This window comes from Rutilus rutilus (assembly GCF_951802725.1).
Source record: "Rutilus rutilus genome assembly, chromosome: 12".
Classification (NCBI taxonomy): Eukaryota; Metazoa; Chordata; class Actinopteri; order Cypriniformes; family Leuciscidae; genus Rutilus; species Rutilus rutilus.
In genome coordinates, this window is record NC_140217.1 from 22551713 (window position 1) to 22569488 (window position 17776).

Genomic DNA, 17776 nt, shown 5'->3' on the forward strand with positions numbered 1-17776 from the left:
TATGCCGTTGAAAGAAAGACACTAACGTTAACTAAGTTAAGATCATAACGTTACATCGTTTAAAAGCTACAAGCGAACCAGCACAAATAAGTAGCCTAACGTTACAAGTAAACTGCTGTCCTGAATGATAACTTACTGGAGTTATGTAAATACAATATCGTTATACAATACACTGTATTTACAATAAAACGGATAGTTTAACTATAGTTATGGCCTGGGATTAAAGCAACAGTTGGTCTCTGTGTCAATATTTCTAGGCCACATTTAACCCTTTCAGACACAGTTATAAGTCACTATCTAATCCTTAAGATAAGTGTATTTTAAAGTAGTAAACAGATGAAAACATGGATGCCGAGATCAAAGTGTGTTGATGTTGAAGCGCGCGGTTAGTAAGTTAAATAAAGATAAAATAATTCTCTCACCTGCACGGAATCGGCCGCCATCTTGCCTCTTAATAACTTTGAATCAAACTCAAAGGAAGCAAAAAGGAGGAATGTCTGTATGAAGTTAAACCTCTCCACTTCTCTCCAAGTTAGCTCGAATTTCTTCCTGATACTGAAGAAAACACATCGGATCCACGACTTGAGCTATTCCATAGCACAGCCGGTAAACTTCCCAATTCCCATGACGCTGCCGAAATATCCTTGTATGATGTATAAAAAGCAATTGGGTAAAAGCTTTAAAAGTTTCAAGAAATCGATGCAATAGTTTTCCGTGACAGATCCACGAATAGGAACGTGGACATGCGAGTGTTTTGAATGCGTGTATTGTTGAACACGCTCCTCTCCCCTGCTCTCCCAGCTGGAGTCAAATCCTACACTTCCAGTCATGTGATCAGAAACTCGCAAGCATTTTCCCATGAGTGTCCATGCACACTGCCAAATATAGAGTTTAAATCATTCTTGTATATTTACTAGAGCGTCGTATCAGATTACATCAGAGCTTTAATGTTTGATAATTACAAAAACACACAGGTCTATAACAGGGGCAAAATTCCAAATTTGTGGAATAACATTTTTACACAATGCTGATACTAGGTGGGGCTATGTGTATTCTGTAGGCTTTAACCTGTCAGAAATGAGTTTATTTATGATATTTATACAGGGATTTAAGTTAAGCACAACATATAGGGCTTGATAATAATATAATATAATATAATTACAACATATTATATTACATTTTATTATATTATTAGAATAATTTAATATAATATAAAAGTATATCATTATAATAATGCTTATTGTTATAAATTATAATATCACATTTACATGTGAATTAGGCCTAGCCTATTAGCTTATTTATCATCCTATTTCTTAAATGTCTTTTATAAAAGACAAAACAACAGTTTTTCTGTTCTGCAGCAAGTTTTTAACCAAGCCAAGGCATAAATATAGTAGGCCTATGTATGTAAATCATTTGGTTTGACAGCTGCATAGTGAAATAAGAGCAAAGAATAATGCACCCATTGTAAGGACTGCGAGCTTGCAGTTTCATCTTCTCACAAATTTCCTTAATTTTCCTCTCCTCTTTATTAATGAACCCTACATTATTTAATGTTTTAAGTTTATATAGATCATTAAAATGGCTCTGTACATTGTTCATAAATCTGTTCAGCCTTCTTTTCCTCTGTTTTCTGAGCTATCTTTGGTTTGAATTCGGTTCATACCATGAGGAGTCATCTCCTGTTTGAAACCTCATAACCACCATTGGCTTTCTGACTTCCCAGCTTCCAAAGAGCTAAGAGCTAGAAACTTCCTGTGGTAACAATTGGGCTTCCTGTGTTAGACCATGTGTTTCTCTATCACATATGATAATCTGCTGTAGCTTTTATAATAGGTTACACCAATAAGCTCAGTAAAGGGACATCGGACTAAACTAAAGCATGAAATGGCAATAGCATCCCAAGAGTTCCTTATTTAGAATGACAGTGTATTATGGATTTCTATGGCACAGTACAAAAAAAAAAAAAAAAAAACTCCCTGTTGTACTGCACGAGGAATCATTGCCTTTTTAAAAGCACAGCATTACCTTAAAACTGCTGTTCTAATAAATATAAGGTGCTTGTTATAAGGTGCTTTTAGCTGTAAGGAGATGAGAACATTACCATAAAAGCATAATGCTCTGTGCGTTCACAAGGGAAAACCAGTAAAACCTGACTCTGGGGCAATAGGGGTAATAATAGCAATTGATTATTTATTTTTTATCTGTGTTGCAATGAGAGCAGATTGGCTTTGAGTCATTAATCATGACTCATATGTGAAGGAGGGATTATCTCACTAGTGTCAAACTTGAGAGAGACAGTACAGTACAGTATAGGGTTAATATTAAACAGAACTGATAGTAAAGGGACATTGAAGAACCATGGAATTTAGTATCATTAAAAAATGAAATGATATTGGTCATTCCCAGTAGTTGTTTGACACACACACACACACACACACACACACACACACACACACACACACACACACGTACACACACGTACACACACACACACACACACACACACACACACACACACACACACACACACACACACACACACACACACACACACACACACACACACACACACACACACACACACACACACACACACACACACACACACTCACTCACTCACTCACTCACTCACTCACTCACTCACTCACTATGGTCAGACTGCAGAAAGCACATGCATTGAGTATAATACTGTTGAATACTGTATTAATTTCAGTGTTGGGAATAGCAGTCCTTCTGGTACAAAATTCCAATTAGAGGTCTAAATAAAATTCTTCCATTTGGCTATTACCATGTATTTTATCGCCATCTAGTGGCACATTGTAATATAACAATTACAATGTGAGATATCTGGTTAAGTTCTAACTTTTTTAAAGTAGGCTACAAGTAAAAATCGTCTTCTTCTTATTTGTTATTCTTCGCATTATTATTATTATTATGAATGAAGAATGAAATTCTTGAAAAGAAAATGTTATTAAATAGTGTGGCATAATCTTTTGTTATATAAAACATTTTAACAAATTAATATCCACAAAACCAATGTCATATTTTGTGCGACCAACATGCAAACCAAAACACCTCATATAGCCTTTTTTTTTTTTTTTTTTTTTATTGTTTCATAATTTATGAATTAATAATTCATGATATTTAAACAACAACGACAACCAAACCTTTTCTCTCTCTCTCTCTCTCTTTTTAACGACATCAGAACGTTTAGCCGTGAATGAATTATATTGTTACGTCATATGGACCCAATACTTATCTGGATATTCCCATGTGTTTTGCGCCATCGTGTGGTAAATTGTAATCTCTAAGAAGAAATTCTTCTGCAGAACACAAAAGAAGATACGAACGTTGGTTGGTAACCAAACGGTTTTGGTGACCATTGACTTCAATTGTATGGGCTTCATTTGGGTGAACTATCCCTTAATCTATGTGTGGGCAGATCACACAAACATAAAGAACACGTGTGACAATATCTGTGACATAAAGAACACAATTTGTAGATCTGACATGTAGCCTATTGATTGTATGCTTCCTCGATTTTTCTCCTCTCTACTTTAATGACAACGAGTTTTCAGGAGCATGCAGTTATTATAGTTAACTAAAACTAAAACCATAAAACGTTGAAATAAAATGGGAAAGGAATGTTTTTATGCCTTTTTAATTAACCATATACAATTATCATTACAGTCCTATAGATGCTAACAGTTTACAGGCTCTAGACAATAATGGTCACAGAATTCATACGACCTCACTCGTATGAATTAGTAGACCTACGACTTTTGTTAAATCGTAACCTACATATTTTACGATTTGCCCTATTCGTATGAATTCTTACGAATAACCTATACCCCTGACCCCGCCCCCAAACCTACCCATCACGTGGGTTTAGACAAATCGTACGAATTCGTATGAGTGAGGTCGTACGAATTAGCCACCTTTTACTCACTCGTACGGATTCGTACAAATTGGTCGTGAGATAGCGTTGGGGAGACAGAAGGACCTGATCGTCCTTACAGTGCCAAACCATGTGTAACCACCACGTGTCCCCCCCAGACATGTTCGAGAACTTGCAAGTTTGGTGGAGGAGTAGAGTAGGCCTAGCATCAAGAATGACATGTAGAATGTAGAATAATTTAATTATGTTCCAGTTTAGAGATATGTTTTTATGTGTGTGTGTGTGTGTGTGTGTGTGTGTGTGTGTGTGTACACCAGAGGGAGCCCTGTCGGATTTTCCTCATTCCTGATAAATATTTCAGTCAGGAAACATCACCTGAGTTTGATGTTTATATATTTTCATTGGTGAAACAGAAGCACAATCTTAATAGATCAATTTCCCTGTAAGATTCAGACACCTTCATTCAACTCTACTGAATACAAACAAATATATATATATATATATATATATATACATACACATATATATATATATATATATATATATATATATATATATATATATATAGGCCTATATATATATATATTTTTTTTTTTTTGCACACTTAATTAAGACAAAGTTGCTCCAGATGTACACCCAGCCTACATAGGATTATGACAGTATCTGTACCTAACAATTAAAGCAATTCATCTTGGTCAATTACAGTATGCTGGGAGGAAGAGTGTGAGATGTATGCATGTTCTCCCGGGTCACATATATCACATTTGGTTATTCTTCATGTAGAGTTTGCATGCTTTTTGCATAAATGAGTGGCTTTCTGCAAACACCACATGTGAAATAGATCTGTTTTTATGCTTCTAAACTTTTGAACTCACACTATGTTACACTACATTAGGATGTCATTTTCTAAAACACTTAAAACACTGTTTTAATTGAGCTTTTAGTTAAAATAGCTCTTTGTATATATACAAAGAGCTATTTTGTTTACCTCTTTGTTTGGCTCTTTTCTTTTACATGTGGCAAATGAAATTGATTCAATTTCGATTCGGATTCATGGTGCATCTGGCAAAGAGATGAAGCAAAATAACCACCAATAAGAAAAAAAGCAATTCAAACCCCAGCAGGTGTTGACCATTCATTCAGAGGTTTTCATTACCATTTCCCCAGCTCATTTATCCATAGCTTATCACAGATATCCATTTTTATGCACATTCAGCACAACAGTTTGCCATTTTCAGTCCTTAATCCCCTATGAATGTGCAGTGAGGGATCAACTTTAAAACATGACAGCTGTCAATGTCAGGGTTAAAGGAGGCAGCACCTAATTTAATCTCCATATTAACCAGAGCAAATAACAAATGTAAATAATTACCCGTGTCACCTCAGATGCTCATAAATAAAATAAGCAAACTTTAGTTTACCAGATAAAGCCCCTTGTTCATGTTTCTTTTTACCTGTAAATTGAGATTTTTCTTATTTGAATTTTGAGCTAATAACATGAATAAAACCCGACAAGCGACAAATGATTATGTATCATCTGATAACAGCAACTTTTAACTACGGAAAGGAGCGTTCAATGTCCATCAGTCACTTTACAATGTGTTTATAAGCTTACAAAGAAACAACTAAGAGACGTGTCAGTGTTAACCTCAGGCCTCACAGATGAACATGTTTTTAAATTCTACATTGAAATTAATTAAGATATTTTTGTTGCATGAAGTCGAAAATGTCAGAATACAACTTATATGACGAAAAAAATCATTAAGATGATAAAAAGTATAAAAAGTATACAAACTTTTTCTGATTTTAGTTTTTGCTGTTTTAAATGACATTAAATATAAAATAAAAATGTATTATTATTGTACATGACAGACATGCATACTGGTATTATAGTATTATTAATAGTGTGATAGTATTATTGCTAATATAAATGCTCCATAAATCTAGAATTAAAATCTAGAACAGACAGACAGACAGACAGACAGACATAGATAGATAGATGGATGGATGGATGGATGGATGGATGGATGGATGGATGGATGGATGGATGGATGGATGGATGGATGGATGGATGGATGGATGGATGGATGGATGGATAGATAGATAGATAGATAGATAGACCCGATCTCATGAAAGTGCGTATCTATAGCACGAATTATATTTCTCGTATCATTTATACACCAAAAAGAGTTTTTGCGTACATATGATACGCACTTTATGGCGTGTAATACGCACACACTCCTCACCCCTATCCTACCCAAGGGGTTTACAGTGCGTATCATTTGAACGCAAAAAAACTATTTTTGGCATATAAATGATAGGAGAAATATAATTTGTGCTATAGATACGCACTTTCATGAGATCGACAGACAGACAGACAGACAGACAGATAGACAGATAGATAGACAGACAGACAGACAGATAGATAGATAGATAGATAGATAGATAGATAGATAGATAGATAGATAGATAGATAGATAGACAGACAGACTGACAGACAGACAGACAGACAGACAGATAGATAGATAGATAGATAGATAGATAGATAGATAGATAGATAGATAGATAGATAGATAGATAGATAGATAGATAGATAGATAGATAGATAGATAGATAGATAGATAGATAGATAGGTTTTTAATAAAATAATCAATTGCACATAGACAAAAAGTTTTTTTATTGCCATAGTATTTGTAATGTTTTGGCTGTACAATTTATAGCAGCAGTTATGAGTTAAAGTGATAATTCACTCCAAAAATTCTGTCATTATTTACTCACTCTCATGTTATTCCAAACCTTTATACATTTCTGTATTCTGTTGATTACAAAAGAAGAAATTTTGAAGAATGTTGGCAATGTCATTCTAAAAAAAGAAATGTTTGGCATGCTCTTCGTCACAATGTTTCTTCTTTTTTTTCGGTACTATACGGTTATCCGGACCACACCTATTTCTCACGTGGTCACGTGTGGTCCGGATAACCCGGATAAATTATTTACGTGTGGTCACTTGTGGTCCGGATAACCGTATAGTACCTTTTTTTCTAAACAAAAATAGTTCTAGTTCTTTTTAACAAATTAATATTTGAAAAAACTTTGAGCTAAGAGTCATATGGTGCGACCAACAAAGCCATGTAGACTTGATATCAGAAAGAGAAACCATGAAGACCCTCCCAAGTGTCTGTCAAGGTCAATAAATCTCTTGAAATATCTAATTATCTGAGTTTTTTTATAACAAGGCAAGGTTATTTCAGGTTGTAAAATGCCATGTGGTGCGATTTCCCAGACATGGGATGACATGGGAAACATTTGATGTTTGTAAAACCCCAAAACAACATTAAAAAAAGCTGGTTAAACCACATTACATTTTTAAAGTCATTCAACTTAAATGTTTCTCAAAACGTTTTTGAAAACCATATGAATCCAACACTAGCACATATGTTTTGAACTAGATTGTTCTTTATTGTGCACCCTCTTGTTTGTCACTGACCCATCAGCTTTTCAACAGGATGAATTATTTCCTTGGGTGGGCTGACTAAGCTATTGTTTTTCTGATCTTGTTTCATTCCAGTTTTGTATTTGTCATATTTGAAATGGTTGAGAACACAATGTGTAATCACAGATTTCTCTTCCATTTCCTTTTGCAGACTGAAGCAGATGGCAGTAGTTATGTTTATCAAGCACGGTACGGGCCAGTGTACGAACAAGGATGTTGTGACATTCATGAGTTCTAGCTTACAAATCCGCCACCTGAGCCATGACGCACAGAACACACCTCATGTTTATACACACTGAGTCAACTCAGACCACCAAAAAATGCATCAAATATTTAGACTAAGGCAGATCTGTTTCAATGCATTCAGCTGCCAAGGGAATTAATGCATTTTTATGTTTTCCATGCCGAGGCAAAGCTCTGAAAGGCCTCTCTCTTAAAATTTTTGTTTTGTTAGTTTGTTCTGTTTAATTTTGCCTCAATGGATGCACATTGATTATGCAAAAAAAATTAAACACACACACACACACACACACACACACACACACACACACACACACACACACACACACACACACACACACACACACACACACACACACACACACACACACACACACACACACACACACAATATACAGTCAAACCAAAAATTATTCAGACACCAGATATATATATATTTTTTCCCTAGTGGGTGAAGGACACTAGTTCATTTATGTAAGTGAGAATAGCAAAATAAAGTAAACTGTGACATATTATACCCCACAATTCTTCATACAGTGAACTACCAGTAAAATGTATAAAAATTTGGGACCAAAAATTATTCACACTTTGACCTGACCACGTTTTGTTTAAGTGTTTTTTCTTTAATTGCTAATGCGACCTTTTTACACCACAGACTGAACAATATTAAGCATTGCTTGGTAATTGGTTGACCTAAATTGGTATTCTTTCATTTTGTATTTCATTTAATAGCTGACAGATATTCAACCTAATTCATTTGTGAGACAGTCTAACAGAAGGAAATATCAACTGATTTGATAACTCTGAGTTCTTGTCATATTTTATTACCATTTTCTAAACTATAGCAAATAAACTGTGATAATGTGAGAAATGCTGAAGGTGTCTGAATACATTTTGGTTTAACTGTATATGTATACATAAAATGTTTACTTCATTTCCAATTTAATCTCTAGAGGGCGATATTGTACAGCGAGTCACTCCAACTGGTTGAAATGTTTATATTGCTGAGAGAGAATTTTGGGATATATATGAGAACAAAGAATATAATGGTACCCATATTTTGAAAATCTTTCATAATTGCTAGCAACTTTCACAGACTCACCAAACAAACATACATATAATGTTGTTCTTCTTTAAAGACACAAAGTAGGCTAGTTCTGAATGTAGTCCAATAGTAAGTGAGAAATCCAAGTGAGAAGATCTGCTAGACATCCAGGGGGTTCACTGTTGCACCCCAAATGATGTCCGTTCTCACACAAGCCATATGGTGCACGCACACACACACACACAAACACACACACACACACACACGCTCGCTGGTTATAACATCTTGCAGGACACATAATTAATTTGCCCCGGCGTCTGCCATTTATTTTCCAACCTACATTTTGTTAATTGGACAGAGGAGGTTAAAATCAAATGATGTCTCCGGCTATGCAAGAGCCTGCTAATTGTACGGAATTTGCAAGAAAGGCTACGGCGCTGGCTGGCTGGCTGGCTGGCTTGCGGGAATATTAAGTCATGAGTGATCTTTGCTGGGTGCTTGAGGGAGACTGTTGTCATTAAATAAGGGAATGTGTCATTCATACATGTGCTTTGTGTGCAGATGAACCTCACAGATGTTCATAGCCTTTATTAATATACTAATGAGTGGAGGGATTATAGTGCTAATGATGTCAAAGGTGTTAATGCCACAATGGACAGACTTGAGGTCAGCTATGCTTGAAGAAATAACAGCACAGAGAGGCCCGGGGTCATACTGTTACTGACACTAAGATTGTTCTGCACAGCTCTAAGCCATGAGTTACTTACACGGGCCCGACGAAGACCTGATGGACGAAACGTTGCAATAAATACTTTTCTGGAGCAGTCATTGTGCGGCCAGTATACGTTTGGTTTTTGCTTTAATCTATTTAAAGCATCGCACTGCATATACTGTAATGTAAAGCACTGTATTTGATGCCATCTGTCTCCCTTCTTCTGACGCATCTCTGATCGATGTTATATAGTCATTGACTGTTTCCTCTCCCTTGTACTCTATCCTGCTCTATGTTCACAAATTGCAAAACTCACTCCCTCATGTTGTGTTATCATGTTTAATGGGGACTTTCCATATAGACATAATGATTTTTATACTGTACAAACTGTATATTCTATTCCCTTACACCAACCCTACCCCTAAACCTACCCATAGGTTAACCCTATAATATAGAGTTTATCAGGACACACAGTCACCCCATATATATAGTGGTACATATAAAAGATAAATTGCTTGTAATGTAAAAAGAATTCATCACATTTGGTTATCCATATTGGAAATTGCAAACAAAGTAGAAACTATATCTATAGAATCTGTACCTATAGAAATCTATAGATGTACCAAATTATTATTTGATTAACCATTAAGATCAGATGGATTAAATAGTAGACAAATGTATTAAACTGAACGAAAAGAGATGAAAATCTAAAGTTTGATAGTAATGGCACTATGAAAGGCAGTTACTGTGAATTTATAGTACTGATGAAACAATTATTTTGTGCTGAGAAAAGGATTCTTTGTGATTTTGTGTACTAACACAGTTGAAAACATGCTGAAATGTTTTTGATGATCTGTTGTGATATTAATATGAGTTTTAAAAATGTATGCCTTGCTTGTGAAAATAGTACCAAAGCGAATAAAAAAACCTTTATTTTGACTATAAGTAACATTGCACCTGCATGACAACTCACTCTCATTAGAGTATTAGTAGACTGGTAGGGTTAGGGTTAGAATAAGTTGACATGTACTTGCAGTAAGTTACTTATAGTCAGTAGAGTGTCTGTTGGAGGACCATCACAATAAAGAGTTAGAAGATATTAAGCTGACAGTCTACTTATACTCTGAAGAGACTTAGTTGACATGTAGTTGCAAAGTTACGTATCACAGAATGTTCAAAAGGGACCATCAAAATAAAGTGTTACCATAAAATATTACTGCCCTTTTGAATGTTATTGTATGTCCAAATGTTTAACAACACTCACTACGTACGGTATTCAGACAGGAGATTTTTACTTGTTGGACTTTCTATTTCTTAAAACACTGACTGTTCAGAGGTAAATTGAATAGCCATTTATTCTTTTACAAAGAATCTTTTCCTGAATTAAACACTAACTGACTGTTTCGCAATTTTCAACAATTCATTTCCATTAGTATTTTTTATCTCTAAAGTGCAAAAGAAAGAGCTGAATGACATTACAATATCACTTAGAATGTCTTTTATTTAACTGGAGGTTCATTTCCCTCTGAACCTCTGTGTTTTAGAAGGGGAATTGTGTGTAATTGTCACATCGATATCTTTATTAATATCTCAAGGAAATGATGTGGGCTTATTGAACATCTGAAACGCTTTTAAATATTTCGTCGTAGCAAATTGCAGACTGACGATCAGTGGGAGGAAAAAAAACAGAGAGAAAGTGATTTTGTTTTTCTTCTGAAGTCCAATTCCTCTATATCTGACTCATGGAGCTGCTCTGAATGTGTGTTCTGTGTTAATCACATTGAATGTGTGTTTAAGCACTTGGGCGAATGGCAACTGAGAACTCGCACATTGAGAGTGCTCTCATCGCCCATCTGTTGTTTTTTTCATTTGTTGTCTTTTTGATTATGGGGTGGAGAGAGAAGGGGGGCTCGGTATCTATCTGAAACTAAATGCATAACTCAACCTTATTGCTACGGCAATTACCAACTAACCATTAACGATAATTTCAGCACTTAATCACAAAAAATGGCACTAATAGAAAATGATGATGGATAAAAATGACGTTAGAATAGAAATGTCCTTGTAAAGCGAGGTAATTAAGAATAAATACATTAAAAATAGGGCAATATGCAAATAGTGTTAAAGGTGATGGACAACGACCAAGAAAAGGACATTACGCTTCTACTTTCACATACAGCAGATTCAAGTTGAGTCCCTATCATTCAGCAACATTACATTGTTTTTCACAGTTATGAATTTAATCAAGCTAATTGACTATTAAAGACAAACTTAATTAGGATTATAAAAAAGAGAGTATATGACTCTGCTTGCTTTTCATTCCTGGTAAACATTAGTAAATGAGCACAGTTATCATCTAAAAGATGGCAGTATGTGTCAGCTTCTTGACCAAGTGAGGGAGGGAGAGAAACACTTGTCGAGTCATATTTCCTTTATCATTCACACAGGAGGTAGGCTATGTGTAGCCTATGGCTTCATGCTGTGTTTGTTCATCAAATTAAATGGCAGGGATAGCGGAACCTGATTTTACCAAGTGCAACATCTTTGTTGATCCTGGAAAAACATTGCAATAAACAATTAAACTGAGGGACGTTTACAGTTTATGTCAAGTTTTGGCCTATACAACCTTGCTTCTATATCTGTGTTATTCACATAATTTCCCACTGAATATAGGGATAACTTATGGGTAGGGTTAGGTTTACAGTTATATGGATATGGTTAGGATTATTTTTTCAGACATGAATGTTGTTCCAGGATCAATAAAATTTGTTGACCAAGGAACACGTCTAACTCTGCAAAATCAGGATGTGCGCAGGTATACACCTACCCAGCTAACAAAAATATCTAGGCCTAATAAAAATGGTTTGCTATTTTTTCCATTAAATGCTCTCTAAACTTTTAATTATTTTATTGGTTATGCTAAAGGTAAGGGAACATTCTATTTTATAATTCTTCAAACATTACGGAAACGTTTCCGAATGTTCGAAGTACAAACTAGCCTAACATATATTTAAAAAACAAAAAAACAAAATGGATGAACATCCTAAAATGTTTGAGGAAAAAATGGTCCATGATATTTTCATGCTAATGTTTTGAGAACATTGTTAAATACCATATAATTTTGAAAGAACTTTCAACTGTCTCCATGATTTGCTAGACAGTGCAAAAAGTGCAACCACTTTTAAATAACAATCTTAAATGCCAACAAAACATCATACAAACTGTAATCCAGTTTGTAATAACCTAAATTAGTTTCCATTTCACACGCATTGACTCATTTAAAGAATCAGCCTCGAGTTGGGGACAATATCTACTAGTGCTAACCCCCACTAAACAGAAGAAAAAAAGCCTCGGGGTTCCTCATTTGTATCTAAGGTAGGCTACAACGCGGCTAATTTAAGCGAGAGGTGCGCTCGAGGTGGAATACGAAACGGGAAAGGGCCTAATGAGGCTTTAAACCACGGACCGGTACGCGAGGGGTTAACGACATTACAAATTACGGCAGCGGAAAGTTGGTCGTGTTCCTCCGGGCGGCGGCACCGCCAGACAGCGCGAGCGCAGCAGCTGCGCGCGGAGGGGCGGCTCGCGCGCAGGGCAGAGTGCCCAGCGCAACGGTCCCCGGCGTTGTTAATCACGCGCTTCCCGCCCTCTCTCTCCTCGCTGTGCTGATTTGCAAGAGCAGATTAATCAGAGCGCGGGGGCCTTGATGAAATTTTGCTGTTATTGTGCCCAATTTTAGCAACATCTTTTATTATCTTCATTATTCATTTATGGGGGGAGGGGTGTGCTGCATGGGGATGACGGTATGGTGAGGGGGGACCAGTGTCAATTATGCAAATGACATTTTCGTGTTTTTTTCGCAGATTACTTTATTTGCCCGACATTGTTTGTGCGAATTTAATTATTAAATATTATTACGCTCACGTTTCCGTCAATTTTCTGAGGCTTGGTTTCAACTTGATTTCTCCTCCAGCTGCTCTTCTCTTCGATCTGTGCCAAAATCAAAGTGGCTTGGCTACAATAGGGCCAAATAAACTCCCGTCTAGTTAATAAGGATGAAGTTATTCCCTTGTTCTCATCTGCGAGCTCAAAGCAATGATGGCGAGGAAACGCACTGCATATTCATTTTAATGAGCATTAATTGAATTTAAGTTTGCTCAGAATTGACTGCAATTAGGTGCTGCCTTAATGACAAATTAATCTTTCTCTCTTTTATTTAGTGGAATTTGTTTTTCAAAGGCTTTCTGTAGCAGCAACAGAAGGGCGCCCAACAAAGAATACCAATTTCAGCTAGATCCTAGACATGATAGTGAAATTAAAGCTTTATAGTTAGGCTACACTCAGATTAAATAGCATGTGCACTAACTAGAGATTTAGATTTATTTATTTATTTTGCCCATATGGACACTGACAGACTGTAGATTTAAATACTATCAACTTTGGTAATACTTTTTATTATTATTCTTCTTCTTTTTTTTTTTTTTTTACAAATTTCTAATTGAACCTACATTTCACAGTTTGAAAGTGTATGAAATCCAAAGGTTGTGGGTGGGGTGTTGCTTTGCCTCATTACTGTTCTTAGTCAGCTTGAGAGAGAGAGAGAGAGAGAGAGAGAGAGAGAGAGAGAGAGAGAGAGAGAGAGAGAGAGAGAGAGAGAGAGAGAGAGAGAGAGAGAGAGTCATATGCCGTCATCTGGTTGGATCACTATACCAGCTTCTAAAAATGGAGGTTGGTACATGCTGATTGGCATTCAGAGCAGCAGACGGAAGTAAGTGAAAGAGACTTCTTCCCAGATTTGGTGGCATTTTGGCGAGGGAACATAATATCCAATGCTTTTGCTTTTGTATATCATTTTAATTATATTTTTTATTTATTTTAAGATTTTCATTTCTGTATTTAATTGCCCAAAAGGTTCTTAATAGTAAAAAGGTTTTTCAGATTATTAAAATGTCCTTCACACAACTGTTTACTTAATGTTCTTTGGGGAACCCAAAATGGTTATTTTATAGTATCACTGCAAACCCCCCTTTTGGAACTAAGAGTGCAAATTTTGCTTGATCATTCATGTGTTTGGATTTCGTAAAAACAATATTTCTGGCTACTCTTGAGGGCATTGTATGTGCAAATGTGTGTGCGAGATACAAATTCCACAGCTGATGCTTCTGGCGTCAATTCTCAATTCTGGTTGCATGCATGTTTGCTTTAGGAAAGGGTGAGGGCCCGTGGGAGCCTGCCACATGGACTTAGTAAGGGGGTGTCTGGATAAGGGTAGGGGGTGGTGTGAATAATGTGTCCTAGGGCACACTCTTCCTATTCCTCTTCATCCGATTACTCATTAACATTAGCCCACCTTGTGGCACGCTGCTATTTCTGATGCAGCGGGGGCACACACTTGCATGTCCTCCCCTTTCCCAAGTTGTGCCGCTGCTTGTCCTGACCCAGTAGAGCCTGCCCTCACTACCACGGCCTTGTCTTTGGCTGGGAGGAACAGCTGTCTACACTAACGAGGCCATCGCGTCGCAATGAACAAAACAACACGGTGGCATACGAGTGAGCAAGACCGCCACTTGGACTCCACGAGGCCCCGGGACACATAAACAATGTCTTAATGAGAATGTGTGCCATTACAGTAATTAACACAGCTCAACGTCAAGCCACTGTCAGATCTCTAGACTTTCAGGAAGGTTTTGTGTTACACATAAGCAGAGGGAGTTGAACTTCCACCGAGAGGCATTTTCTCGAACCGCCTGCTTGACTGAGGCTATGCCCTCTCCTGTGGATTCACAGAATGGACAATGAATGTTTTCTCATGAAACAGAGCCTGGGATGGGAGTGTTATTTGAACATGTTGTATTGAACACTTCTAATTATGTGACATGTATATTGTGGGCTGATATGAACCAGCTATATTTGTTTAATTAGCATTGTGCCAGGAGTAATGAAAGCTATGAATCATAGGTTAAGTACATGTGTATGTTAAACCACAGCAGTACAAACTCAGAATTACACCAGTGTTTTCCCAGTAATTCCTCTTACATTGGTTTGTGCCAGCAAAAGTTACTGAGAGAGGAAAAAGTTTCTCCAGGGAGTCTATTCTACTATAATAAGTTGCCTTGGGTGTGAAGCATCAGCTAAATCATTTTCTTTGGCATTTTCTTTGTCTTGTTTTACAGTCTAAACTTTTTAAAATAAAAATGTACTTGAGATACAACATTGCATAAGATATTAAAACATGTTTTAGATAATATTATACAATTGGAATTGCATTGGAAAATATATATTTTTCCATTTGTTTTTAATTTGTTTATACTTAAAAGAGTTTTGTCATTAATTACATTCATGTTGTTCCAAACCCATAACACTTTTAGTCATCTTCGAAACACAAATGAAGATATTTAAGTTTTCTGAATAATTATATATGATCATGAACAGATTTAATTTATGTTTTTATTAACAAAAAATTTTGTTAAATGCACATACCACATCAAATATGGTCAATGCAAGTTCAAAAGTGCTTGCTTAATGCAATTCATATGGATTTTAGTTTTTGGTATTCATTTGTGTTTTGAGATGAATAAAAGTCTTATGTATTTAGAACAACATGAAAGTCAGTAAATGATAACATTTTATAAACGTTTTTGTTATTCATTTGTGTTTTGAGACTAATAAAAGTCTTATGTATTTAGAACAACATGAAAGTCAGTAAATGATAACAGAATTATGATTTTTGGGCGAGCCATCCTTTTAAAACCATAGCAGCAAGACAAATTTAAAACTTAGGGATAATGTAAAATGAATAGGTAATATTACAAAATAATCATCTTAATTGTAATAAGAGCAATCGGGCCAAGAAAGGATATTTATTTACGTAATATCATAACATCAAGTGAGCCATGTGGTCATAGGCATGAGCCATGTTTTTCAGACGAGTATGATATTCCTTTTATACAACTATAAACAAGAATTTAATATTGAGTAACACAATTTAGACTCAATATTGCAGGTCTATTTTTGCTCTGCAATGAAACCATTTCCAAAGATGTCAAAGCCTGATCAATCAGCCAGCATCTCTGAGTAACACATCGTTCATAATGATTCAATGTGTTTGGTTCAAATTGGTTGAATGGATGATTCAATGACTTACTTATAAAGTCAGTCACTTGTTTGCCAACTAGTTGGGTAATGAATGTATGTATTTCTGACATGCTTGTGCTCACAAACACACAGCTACTGGAATAAAACCTTAGAGCGCTCGATTGATGATCTCCCCCTTCTCTCAGAGCATTTGTGTATTCTGGAGCGTTTCTAATTAGCAATGAATTATGGGGCTTAGTGGTGGAATAAAGTGTGTGTTTGTATTGGAAGGGGAAAATTAGAACTAGTGTGATTGAGATTCAATATAGTGGCCTGGATAGTTTTCCACCCTCCTTTGTTTTGTCCTACATTGCTATAATTACAGTGTCCTCACTTTGATATGTGGTGAATTTGATTATGAGTCCCTTGAAGAACAGATGTGTAGTGCATTAGCAAGGCTGTGCAAATTCAGTGAATATGAACTGAAACCATAACAGGTGCACCTGGCAAAGAAAAATGGTAGTTAGATTAAAAATAATGATGAAAAGAATTGGGGGAAAAGTGTTACCATCCCATTAGTGTCTTTAATAACATTGTTGGTTCAAGTATGGAGATACATTGAAATTCTGAAGTCATAGCGCTTATGTACAGGAGCCTTGTATTAATGAGTCATTGCAGGGCTATATTATGTTTAATTAGCTGCTTTATATAATGAGGTGGTAATTTCTAATGAAGGGAATTCACTGTGAGTGGCATATCTGTAAGAATAACTCATGCAATCAGCAGTGCTCGGACCCATGCAACTGCAAATGAGACTCGCTTACCTCGAAATGAATTACTTCTCTGCGCTTTCTCAGAAAGTCCATTAATTAACTCTCCTGACATCAAGGTCTTTTTCTTAATTTCATGTACCATTAGCATAATAAACACAATTTGAGTTAGCACAATGCGATCAGTTTAATGGATGCTATTTATTTTACTCTATTATTTAAAGGTCTGGTAATAGGAGGAAGAAACATAAATTTAGTCATATGGCCCCTTTATGAGGAATTCCCTTCAGAGCCCTGTACTATCACAGATGTTCGTTAAAGCTTGATCACATACATTTGGCCAGTGTTTGTCGACTTCATTAATTTGCACAGTGGAAAGGCTGTAATTTCAGAACGTATTGGGCAGTGTAACCCTACTTCTGTACTCTGGCTTTCACATTCATTACAAATAGACATTCATTCCCACCAGTGAAATATCAGGCCTAATGTTTTTGTTGTAAAAGGAGGATGAATACAGTAATATATTCAAATACAATTTATA

The 17776-nt window shown here is 36.0% G+C and overlaps 1 protein-coding gene across 2 annotated transcripts in view; it reads right to left on the reverse strand.

Annotated features, from left to right (window-relative positions):
- Nucleotides 1-858, reverse strand: part of pkn2b (protein kinase N2b) — a 62813-nt gene extending 61955 nt beyond the window's left edge. The window contains exon 1 of one of the 2 annotated variants that reach the window (XM_084425596.1): nt 423-858. In XM_084425596.1, the coding sequence (XP_084281722.1) occupies nt 423-443 (21 nt within the window). In that variant the 5' untranslated portion in view covers nt 444-858. The remainder of the gene's footprint in view (nt 1-422) is intronic. The other variant, XM_084425597.1, reaches the window with a different exon arrangement.
- Nucleotides 859-17776: the final 16918 nt, after the last annotated feature.